General features: G+C 41.8%; 1 protein-coding gene across 2 annotated transcripts in view; it reads left to right on the top strand.

Moving 5' to 3' along the window:
• KIF5B (kinesin family member 5B) overlaps positions 1-12,687 on the top strand; it is a 45,651-nt gene that overhangs the window by 6,180 nt on the left and 26,784 nt on the right. For both annotated transcript variants that reach the window (XM_087892980.1, XM_034402112.3), the window contains exons 2-4: positions 825-912; positions 2,085-2,158; positions 11,683-11,787. In XM_087892980.1, coding sequence (XP_087749106.1) covers positions 825-912; positions 2,085-2,158; positions 11,683-11,787 — 267 coding nt within the window. The remainder of the gene's footprint in view (positions 1-824; positions 913-2,084; positions 2,159-11,682; positions 11,788-12,687) is intronic.

Below are 12,687 nucleotides of genomic sequence, written 5' to 3'. Positions count from 1 at the left end.
TTTGAAAAATCTTGATAAACACAAGAAAAAATAATATTTATTTATATCCCGCCTTTATTATTTTTACAAATAACTCAAGGCAGTGAACATATCCAATGCATTTTCTTCCTCCTATTTTCTCTACAACAACAACAACTCTGTGAGGTGAGTTGGGCTGAAAGAGTGTGACTGATCAAAGGTCATCCATCTGGCTTTCAGGACTTGAACTTATGGTCTTCTGTTTTCTAACCTGGTGTTAACCACTAGGCCAAAGCTGACTGTCATCAAAATGAGATGAAATAATCAAATTATTCAAAGTTAAAATTAGTTTAGTTTAGTTTAGTTATATTGGATCCCTGTATTTTTTCTAACATTTTCAAAGACATGTTAGACCAGTTTTAATGGTTAAATCATTGCTTTCAATGTTTTCTGAAAAATCTGCTGGACAGTCATGCATATATATTTATTAAAACTAATATACTCTCAAGCATTGGATAAAATTAACCTTGAAAATCTTCTTTTGCTGGCATTTTTAAATCAGTTTCAATATCATTTAATTGACCAGATGGGTGATTCAGAAGTCTAATAATAAAATAAATGTGCAACTTGAAAGAAAAAATCTTTAACTGTGCAGAAATGGACAGATTCACTTTGGAACTCAAGGATAAAAGCAAAACTAACTAAGGAAATTAGTCTTTTCAAGGAACTGTATGAGGTTTAGAAAAAAATTTTTTTTTGTTAACAAACATTAGAGGCATACAATGTGACCTATGATCCAAAATTAATTGGAATACCAAAAGATTGTTCTAAATTTAAAACTTTACTTTTATGTTTATTTTTTCCAGACTAGGCCTTATGCATTTGATCATGTATTCCAGTCACACACATCCCAAGAACAAGTATATAATGATTGTGCTAAAAAGATTGTTAAAGGTAAGAGGAGATAACTTTACTTAAATAATAACAAAATATGTGAGTCTCAGGTGTAGTTTTGTAGTCTTATAACCTGTTTTGCATTTTAAATTTAATATACTTAATTTAGTATCAAGACCAAACAATGTAATTTGGGTTCAAAAATTAATTTGTTCTTTAAATCTGATACAGAGTTAAAATTCAGTCTAATGTCTGAACGGGGAGATATTTTTTTTCATATATCTTTCAGAAATATGCCAAGAAACCCATTCCAAAATTTATGAAATAAATTCAAATTTATAATAGTAATTAAATAGGTATTGATTCAAACTGATTTTTCTCATGCATTGCAATTAACTATTAGATAGAAAACCATGTGCACATTTTTTTATTTCCACATACTGCAACATACACTCTCTTCCTCCCAGTTATCCTTAGATCATTAAAAACAAACCACCTCTTAACTATTCTTTATCTCCTATTAAGCTTATTGAATGTTATTTATTAACTGTCGTAAACTCAAAGTGTGGGAAGCATTATACTTGCTTCTTGCTGCCGCTTGCTACTGAGAGAATAATCAAAGACATAAAGATGGGAATATGAGCAAACGAAATGGAAATGAGAGACAGGTGAGGTTGAAAGAGAACTGAGAATGTATAGTGGTTGTTTCCTTGTTTCACTAAAGATTGTGTTGCTGGTGAATAAGAAGTAAAAATTAAAACCATATCTGAGAAAGCAGCAGCAGCAGTAGCAGCAAGTATGCAAGGGCAATATTGCAAAGATTTTGTCCAGTAGTTTCTTTTTATGGAACATATGGAACCACTATAATTCAGCCATGCCATATTTAGGAAGAAAGTCCCTGGCACCTAATGAATGCTTAAGGATGGGGTTAAGTATACACCTTTCTTAATGCTTAGATTAAATAATAGATAGTCTGCTAGGGAGATACCGTAATATGCACTGAAACTCCTGAGCTGCCAAGAAGTTAAATATTTGCCCAGATCAAATATCTGATCTTCCTTTTTTCCGCAACTGTCTTGTTTTATTAGACATTTTTATTGCATACAAGTGAACTGAACTCTCTAGAGCAAAATTTTATGAATCTTTCAAAGAAGAACATTGATTTCAAAGTACAGTGCTTTGCATTAAGCTACTATGGAATCTATTATTAATGTATATTCTTTCTACCATAGATGTACTTGAAGGATACAATGGTACAATATTTGCTTATGGACAAACATCGTCTGGGAAAACTCACACTATGGAGGTAAGATATTGTTAAATATGTTACTTGGTGTATACTTCTCTGTACATATCAAACTGTATTTAGTGAATGACCCAAATAAAGGCAAACTAGCAATAATTGTAGAAATAAATGAAAATAGTTATAGCTCAGCAAGGTATTTCTTAATAAAATTATGTAGTAGAAAATTTGTAGACAATTGTAAGCATTAATATAATTATTTCTAGGGAATATTTCTGTTTATCGAGTTAGCAATACAATATTACTATATTTTAAGAAAGTAGTAAGTGTATAACATATAGCACTCCATAAAATACAACAAAAAAGTAAGATCCCCCACCTCCAGAAGATAGACACACAGAGAGAGAAATAGACAGAGAGAGGGAGGGAAAGAGACAGAGATGAGAGAGAAAGAGACAGAGAGAAAAGACACACACAAAGACAGACAGACAGACTTGTAAGCTCCTTGGGGCTGAGAAGAATTGCTGCAAAACTGAGGTTCCTGAAGTGGACCTCTAGACTCCTAAACAACTGAAAAAACTATCTAGTAAAAAGAAAAGGCAACCAAAAGAGCAACATGCAAACAAAAGCAAATAAAATACCCCCAGGTATTAAAGTTTAATTTGTGTGCATTGTTTAATGGACTGCTAAATTGGCCACACTCATCCAGTCACATGACCATCTAACCATGCCCCACCCAGTCACATGACCACCTAGCCACACCAACCCAGCCAGTCTGCCCCCCCCAACAGTCTGAGGGACCGTGAATTGGCTCCCTATTTAAAAAATTTGAGGACCCCTGACTTAAATGTTTACTTTAAATTTAAATGATGGCAGAGCAAACATAGCAGCTTAGTTGCTGATAGCTGGGAACACAATGAAGGAAGATATAGGTAGTCCTTAGTTAACGTCCACTTGTTCAGTAGTTGTTCAAAGTTACAGTGACATTAAATTAGTGATACTTTCTGTCAGTCCTTGAATTTCTGGCCATTTTAGCTCTCCCCACAGTCATATGATCAACACAGGCAACTAGCTCACGCTTAAACAGTTGCAGTGCCATGTAGTCTCGTGATTGCCAAACAAAGTCAATGTGGAAGTCAGCAAATTGTTCCTGTAAGTCATTCCCACCACTTTTCCATGTACTCTGCTGCACTCCATGGACCATACCTCCTGGCCACACTTGTTCCAGTCTCCAGCCACCTGTTTCGATCACCCAATGTCTGATTGTGCTTGCATTGAATTGCGTTGAATTGCACCATCTACATGTTTTCCCATCCTTCAGAGCACCCACTCTGCATCTATTTGTAGTTGTACCAGGCTGGAGCAACTATCTATGTGCATTCCCACTGACTGAAGAACCTACCACACCTAGTCATGCTCACACTGCAACAGCCACTTACCAGCCCTCTGGCCTACTTGTAAGCTGCCTGGGACTTCCTCCTAGTTTCTCCACTGACTTTGGTCTTTGGAAGCTAACAGATCCTTGTCCCAAGCAGATCCTTGCTTAATGATCCTTGATTCTCACTTAACAATGTCAACAGGTATACCAGGATTGCAACCACTAAGTGATGCCATTATGTGGCATCATATTTTATGATCTGATCACTTAGCAACAGATTTTACTGTCCCAATTACTGTTGTTAAGCAAGGATTACCTCTATACAGTGTAATGATAATTTGGTAAATTGTATTACATTCCATCAATTTCAGTGGAAAAAATAAAACAGGTAGTAATTTCTCAGAGTTGAAATTAGTGGGTTAGTGATTAGATCATGCCTGTACATTTTTCTTATAATAATAGCAATTAATAACTTATTAAATTTATATGTATGCTGATCATTGGTTACTCTGTGTGATTTACATATTGTTAAAAAAATTTAAAAATAAGTAAGTGACAACAAAAAAGGAGGTAAGATGACAAAAGTTACAAAGCAGATGAAATAAAGAAAAACAACCCCAACAATCCAAAGCAGGTTTCAAAGAACCATGAGCAAATGGGGGCCATTTGAAAGTCATTCTAGAGTGCAAATGCTGATAGAGAGAATGTGTGTTTCCTGGTCACAAAATGTTTAATAGAAGGCATTCAGAGATCAGATGGGATCAGCCAGGCAGGCACTATAAGAGACAGGTAGTTCCTCAAGTCAGGAAGTCCTATGTTACATTGGACTTTACAGCTAGCAAGCAGCAACTTGAATCACAGAGGAAACAAACTAGCAACCACATAGCTAGTGAAGCAGAGGTGTTACAAGGACACATCAAAGCATGCCTGTTACGTACGGACGTACGCAGGAATTTGCATGGCTGCTGCGGATTGGTTTGAATTCGCGGCGGGAAAATTAAACTGCTGTCAGTGGCCGGCCGGCAAGCCAAAAGGCTTTAAAAAGTCAAGCCGCGGCTGCCGAGCCAGCAGTTCTGATTCAGAGATGACCTGATTAAACTTGGAGATAGAAGTTCTGGAGTTTGTCTCTTCTTCCCGCGATCCAAACTTAACACTGGCGACGAAGGTGGGATCCGGAGAAGAAGCAGGACAAAGAACTGACTCTCACCACGTGGCACCGCGGCCATTACACAGCAGGATGCTGCATCGGACAATGGCTGTCAATGGCTGCCATTGCAAGCTCCCGCTATTTTTGACCCACGTTCGGAGGAATGGCACACATACATGTGCCGATTCCGTATGTACATGGAGGCGAACAACTACCAGGATCTCCCCGACAATCGAAAACGGGCTCTATTCCTGACCTACTGTGGGACCAAGGTATTCAAGATGGCCCAGACGCTTGTCTCACTCGCCGACATCGAATCCATCTCCTGGATAACGCTGCAGAATACACTCCGCGACCACTATGCACCAGCGGCAACACCCATGGTCAGCAGGAACGAGTTCTACCGATGGCACCAGAGAGAGGGTGAGACCATCAATGATTTCATGGGCAGCCTGAGAGAGCTAGCAGCCAAATGTAAATTCATAAACCCAGAGGAAATGATGAGGGACTGCATCATACTGGGCATGACACCAACCTCCAAAAGAAATTGCTGGTGAGGCGGAGAGTGGATTTCGAGATTGCTGTGGAGGAAGCCTGTGCTGCAGAGTCATCAGACAACTCCGCCGCTGACATCCGCCGGAATAGCGGAGTCTACCATGCCCGGCGAGAGAGAGAGGACCCGACTGAATACACAGAAGGCAAGGACGAAGAAGACCCCGACGAGGCCGTCCATTGAGTCTACCCAGACCGTCAGGTAAGCCCCCGGGACAATGATCCTGAGGCACCTCGCTGCGCCGGGTGCATAGGTTTTCACCCCCGGGTGGCGTGCAGGTTCAAAGATACCATCTGCCGCCAGTGCCAACGGAAGGGACATATAGCCGAGGCATGTAGAGCGACCCAACCAATCCCAGCCCAGTTGAGACCGCGGGTAGACGCCCGGAAGCCAGGGAAGCCCAGGGACCGTCACCGCGAAGAAAGATACTTGGAATGTAGAGGCATCAATCAGACTACAGTAGGACACTTGGACGCATGTGACGGGGTCAAATTACACGTAAGGCTCACCATAGAAGGGAGGTCATGCGACATGGAATTGGACACGGGATCGTTTTTCACCATCATGTTGTGGGCAACCCTGAAGCGGCTAAACCCAAAGTTTCCAGGGAATGAGCTGAAACCCCAACACGTACAACTAAATGATTACAAGGGAAACTCAATCCGAGTCCTGGGAAGAGCACAGGTCAGAGTCGCTTTCTGAGAGTTTCACAGCCATCTTACGTTAACGGTGGTCAAAAGTGACCGGCCCACATTGCTTGGGGTAGAGTGGTTCAAACCCTTGGGGCTAGGGGGGATTTCCGGTTTGGCGTCGCTGTGAGACAGTCAGGGAAATAGTGGGCTCAGACGAGCCCCATGATGGGTCGCCGCCGATGGGTCTTCGGACCGGAACCATCCTGTAGGGACGGGTAAGAAATAGGGGCACCTCGGATGACCGAGAGGAACAGGCAAGTTTCTCGGAGGTCAAAGAGAACCCTCTGTGAGTCGGCGGTGGGGGGCGGCAGCCATGGCGGCTGCCACGAAGCTGGGACAACCAGGCTAAGAAAAGTGCTGGAGGAAAGCGGAGTAAAACAGAACTCTTTGAAGCCAGGTGAGTGACAACAATCCAGGCTTGCGACGACGTTTGGAGCAATATTAATATTTAGAAGACCCCTAGCCTAAAACAGCGGCTATGCAACAAAGGGATTTTGGAAAAATTTTAAACTGCAACCTTAAAGGCACAAAGACCCGAGAAACAACTAATTTTGGAACAGAACTAAGGGAATTAATCATGGAGATATGGTAAAAAGACTAAACACTTTAAAACTTGAATTGGATTTTAAAAAGAAAAAAAAAGATGATTTGATACTTTTTAAATTAAAAGAAGAAGAAATAAATTGGATGGTTATATAATAGCAAAATGGAATCTTGCATAACTAATGGAAAATATGGATTATAGAGAGATACCATCTGGCCTAAAGAGGAACTATGTAACTTCTCTTTGTTATGGGAAATTCTGAGCTCTACAGATAAAAGTTAATGAATTTTGTGGAGGAGGATTTTTTTTTCCCTGTCTGCAGGTAGCTTGATCTTGGTGAAAAGAAAAGGAATCTACAACGGAACTCCTATAGTTGAAATAATAACTCAAATACTGGCGCAGGAACAGAAGAAGGATTAAGCGCAGGCTCAAAAGAAAGAGATTTGATACATTATATCCGGAATAAAAATAAGAAAGAGAATTAATCTGATTTATGGAGAACAAAATTAAAAACTTGGAAAATGGAAGGAAATATATGTTTGCAGGCGAGGAAATGGAGATAATGTGATCAAAAATAAAACAAAGTAAAGGTGGCTTGTAATAATAAAAGGGAGGTTTCTTTAGAAACTAAGAATGTTAAAAGGAATTAATAAATATATGTAAAGGTATGTTTGAAGCAAGAACCATGTCTCAATGTTAAATTGTCATGAATGTCATGAAAAAGGACAAAGATAAATATGATTAAGTGAAAATAAGCAATGCATAGATGGATGGAAACAACAAAGAAAGGATTAATTAGAGATCAATAGTTAAACCAACTATGAATATGCTGTGTTTAACAGCCAAAAAGTAAAAACAGATATGCTGTGTAACAGCCAGAAAACAAAAATTTCAGGAGCCTGAATAGCTCAACAGACAGAACTCTGTAATTTAACACCAGCTGTCTGCAATTAAAGTAAGATCGAATCCCGCCAGGGTCAAGGTTGACTCAGCCTTCCATCCTTTCTAAGGTAGGTAAATTGAGAACCCAGTTTGTGGGGGCAATAAGCTGTCTTTGTATAAATATACAAAAGTATGAAGGCTATTGCTTAACGCTTTGTAAACTGCCCTGAGTCTCTGGAGAAGGGCGGCATATAAATAAAAATAAAATAAAAAATGAATATGCTGTGTTGAACAACCAAATAAAATGGCTATGCTGTGTAACAGCCAAAACAAAACTGAATATGCTGTGTAACGGCCAAAAAATAAAAATGGGTATGCTGTGTTCAACAGCCAAAAACAAAATGGTTATGCTGTGTTTAACAGCCAAGAAATAAAAATGATTGGTTTAATAACAAAGATAAAGATAACAATGTTGGGTTTTTAGCAAAATATAAAATGAGGTAGGATAATTAAAGTGAGGTGTATGCTGAGAATGACAGTTAAAATAAAATGAATAAGTTAGGTTTAATAATAGAAATAAAGAGTATAAATTTTGAGTTTAATAGTAAAAATAAAACGAGTATGTTGAAATTAAATACTTTATGAATGTTTATCATAATTGTATGACTTATATTGTTAAAATGTATCCATTTAAGCAAATGAAAGAAAAAAATGGAATGATAATTGGTTAGGATTTAAGATTTAAGTAACGGGTTTTGGGGGATAATGGCATAGTTAAATAGACAGATCTGAGGGAAATATTTGTGTAAAATATTAAATTGTGTTAATTGAAAATTAAGATTTGTTAGTGATTGGTATTAATTTGTGACCGGAAGCTTCGTTTTGAAAAGATGTGTTTTATGTTTTTGTTTTAAAAACAATAAAAAAAAATTATATAAAAAAAGAGAAAAATCGTGGGGTAGGCATCACCGGGCTGCACAGGATCAAAGGAGACGAACTGGACCAGCTGCTGAACTAATTTCAGGATGTGTTCGATGGAAGCCTAGGTAAATACACCGGGAAACCCATATCGTTTAGCCTAGACCCCAGGGTAAACCCAATAAGGCTTAAGCATTTGCTCTCAGGCATAAGGTAGATGAGCAATTAGATAAACTAATTGCTCAGGGGATACTCGAGCCAGTAGACCATGCCACGTGGGAAACCCCAATCGTGACCCCAGTTAAGCCAGATGGGTCCATCAGGATATGTGCTGACTATAAGTGCACGCTAAACAAAGCATTACAGCAAAGCGCTTATCCCATGCCTGTGATGCAACATCTCCTGCATTCATTAGGAAAAGGCAGGGTTTTTGCAGGGGTCTTGCCCAAGCATACCAACAATTGTCAGTGGATGCAGCTACGGCGGAGGCACAAACGATTGTGACGCACAGGGGGGCATTCAAATGCAATCGACTGCAAGTTAGTGTGGCTCCAGGGCTGTTTCAAAGTCTTATGGAGTGACTCCTGCAAAGCATCCTGGGAGTCGTTCCCTACTTTGACGACGTGTTAATCTCGGGGGAGACAATGGGACAACTCATGAGCAGAGTAAGGGAAACCCTGAAAAGGTTCCAGGAAAGGGGACTCAAGGTAAAAAGAGAAAAATGCAAGTTTGGGGTGAAGCAAATCGAATTCCTAGGATACCTCATTGATGGGGACGGCATCCACCCCACAGACAGCAAGGTGAAGGCAATAAGAGAAGCCCCCACACCCACCCAAACAAGGCAGAATTACAAGCTTTCCTTGGGTTATTGAACTCTTATGGCATTTTCAAAAGACAACAGTTGCTGAACCGCTCCACAACCTCCTCGGGAAGATGACCGCCTGGAAGTGGGGCCAACAGGAAGACAACGCTTTCACTGCTATTAAACGGCTGCTATCCTAGGACAGCGTCCTCATACAATACACGGAAACCCTCCCACTGCTACTAACATGTGACGCTTCCCCCTTCGGAGTTGGAGCCATTCTCAGTCATCAATTGCCTAATGGGGCAGAAGCCCCCATAACATTCTATTCCAAAACATTGTCCCCGGCCGAAAGGAACTACAGCCAGTTGGACAAGGAAGCGCTGGCACTAGTGGCCGGGGTCAAGCGCTTCCACGAATACTTATATGGCTGACATTTTTAGCTAATAACGGACCACAGTCCCTTCTGGGACTGCTCGCAGGGGACAAGCAAACCCCGAACTTCATGGCACCCCGAATGACGAGATGGTCCATTTTCCTCACCGGTTACAACTACACTCTGATTCATCGCCCAGGTGCCAGCATCGGCAACGCAGATGGCCTCAGCAGATGCCCAACATCAGAACTAGTGGAGGATCCAGCACGGGCCACACAAGTATTCCTGATCGATGTCGACCCTGCCAGCCCAACCACCACGAACGAGATCGCAGATCAAACCAGAAGGGACATAACGCTAGCCAAGGTTCTGAACTGGGTATTGAGGGGGTGGCCACAGGGAACGGTAGGAGAGGAGTTGAAAACATTTGAAAATAAGAGGACAGAGTTATCGGCAATCAGGGGGTGCCTATTGGGGGAGAGAGAGGTCGTGCTGAAAAGCCTGAGATGACAAGTACTAGAGATATTGCATGCAGGGCATCCTGGGATCGTGCACATGAAAGCACTCGCCCGGAGCTACCTCTAGTGGCCCCAAATCGATAAAGACATTACGGAGTGGGTGGTGACATGCACACCCTGCCAGGAGACAAAACTGGCGCGCCCCCCCCAGCACAACTCCAAGGGAGTGGGAGGCACCCAAAGGCCCGTGGTCACGGATACACATAGACTTTGCGGGACCCGGGGGGGGGGACAGACATTTCTAATTGTCATTGATGCATATTCGAAGTGGCTAGAGGTAATTTTAATGCCGTCAATGACAACAGAGGCTACCATCTGGGCTTTAAGAAGGTTGTTTGCAACACATGGACTACCCAATGTGTTAGTATCGGATAATGGGACACAACTGACAGACAAGGCTATGGACGTATTCTTGGCTGAATTAGGGATAAAACATGCCTTAGTGGCACCTTTTTGTCCAGCGGAGAACGGGCAAACTGAATGGATGGTGAGACTCACTAAAGAGACCCTCACCAGGATGGGCCCTGGGAACTGGCAGGAGAAAATTGACAAGTTCCTCCTCGCTCAGCATATAACTCCCAGTTCAGCCACCCATAGGAGCCCAGCAGAGATGTTAATGGGTAGGAAGCTTCGGTCCCGGTTGGACCAGTTACACCCAGAGTACCACCTGGAAACCCCCCTCAATTCAGCTAAACCCGAAAGGAATTTCAATGTAGATGATTTGGTATTTGCTCATAACTACGCAGGGCACCCTACGTGGATAAAAGCTAGGGTAGTTGCAGTTACAGGCCCCAAGTCATATAGGGTGGAGTTGGAGGATGGTAAAATATGGAGAAGGCACATTGACCAACTCTGGGAAAGGTGGGGAGAATCCCAGTTAAGATCCGGAGGGAGGGAAAATAACGAGGAACGAACCGAAGTCCCTGCCCCAGGGAGCACACACACTGGAGCTGGAAAACACCAATGATGATACATCAGCCTATATACTCACACACCTGTTACACTAAACTCAAGCCTGAGAGTCAGTATCGGTGACTTACCAGAATCAGGTGAAAGCACAATAGGCAGTCCAGGGCCAGAAAGCGAGGAAGTGAGGCCAGAACCCACCATGCGCAGCGAAGAGTTCCAAGAGGTTCCATCGCAGTCAGCCGGAGCAGCAACAGGACCAGCCAAGCTGGCTGGAGTCCCAGGAACAAATGAGCTGTGCAGGCCCAGTCGGACAATCTGATGCCCCACCTACCTGTGTGACTACGTCACATACATCGGTCACAGATTGGACAATCTTTCAGCTAGGAGGGGAGGGGTGTTACGTATGGATGTACGCAGGAATTTGCATGGCCGCCACGGATTGGTTGGAATCTGCGGTGGGAAAATTAAACTGCTGTCAGTGGCCGGCTGGCAAAGCCGAAGGGCTTTAAAAAGTCAAGCCGCGGCTGCCGAGCCAGCAGTTCTGATTTGGAGATGACTTGATTAAACTTGGAGATAGAAGTTCTGGAGTCCTTCTCTTCTTCCCACGATCCGAACTTAACAATGCCTGTCGCTACCCATGTTTCTGAATTCTGCATTCTGGATTAGTTGAAGTTTCCAGTTGGTTTTCAAGGGTAATCACATGTAGAATACATTGCAGTGGTCAAGCTATGAGGAGACATTAGTGCATTAGTGACTATCTGAATTATGAATTATAAAATGACTGAATATAGTTTTTCAAAAATCCTGTTCATTTTTTTCAGTTTAAATATGCAAACTTGACAATAATTACATTTATTTTTATTTTAAGGGGAAGTTGCATGATCCAGATGGAATGGGGATTATTCCAAGAATAGTGCAAGATATATTTAATTATATTTATTCCATGGATGAAAATTTGGAATTTCATATTAAGGTAATTTATTCATTCATTTTATTTATATCAATGTGTACCTATGAAACTGGATGACTAGCATATTGTAAAAACAACAGATAAAAGCTATGAAAATAAAAATTAAAGAAATACCACATCTGAGGCCACTCATATATCTTCCCAGTTCAATTCAGAGAGTGCCCTGGCTTAAGGTCTTAGAGAATAAGCAGATCTTTAATGTATTATTTCATAATCTAGATTATGATTAGTTATCTCTGCCCTAACACCCAACTGGAACCAACCCCACATGAAGAAAGGACCATCCCAATACTTCTAAACCCCTAAACTGGTCCAGAAGTCCACCATGATTGCTGGTATTGAGAACTGTTGAGATACTAAGAATAATCAGGATGGATGTGCTACTACAATCCTAATTCTTTTAGATGCAATTTGTAAGTACTGTAAATTGATCTGGAATCCAATTGAGAAAGTTCCAGATTATCCACTTCCTCCATTGCCCCTCCAAAACTGAATCTAACCATGTTCACAACAGCCTTCCCTCAAAAAGGGCAGATTGGAGACCTAATGAAAATTGTCCAGTAATGTTATGTCCAGCAATGGCTTCTTGAGAAGGGAATACACTGGTGGTGGGCTTCAAAAATTTTAGCAAGGGTTTCTCTGCCCGGTTGCTGAGTGGGCGTGGCCTAGTTGGCCTCCTGCACCATGGTGGGGGGGGGGGTTGTTTTGCCCTTCCAGGCTCTGGAGGCTTTTTTCGAGCCTCCGGGAGGGTGAAAACAGTCTCCTCAGGCTCTGGAGGGCCTATGGAGGCCGAAAACAGGCCCATTTCTGGCCTTCCCAAACTTCCAGTAGGACCGTTTTTCACCCTTCCTGAGCCTCTGCACGCGCCCTACACTTACCTGCATCCAAAATGGGCCGCATGAG

This window comes from Pantherophis guttatus, chromosome 4 (genome assembly GCF_059756535.1).
Source record: "Pantherophis guttatus breed Tessera chromosome 4, ASM5975653v1, whole genome shotgun sequence".
Taxonomy (NCBI): Eukaryota; Metazoa; Chordata; class Lepidosauria; order Squamata; family Colubridae; genus Pantherophis; species Pantherophis guttatus.
This window is presented reverse-complemented; position numbering and strand designations above follow the sequence as displayed.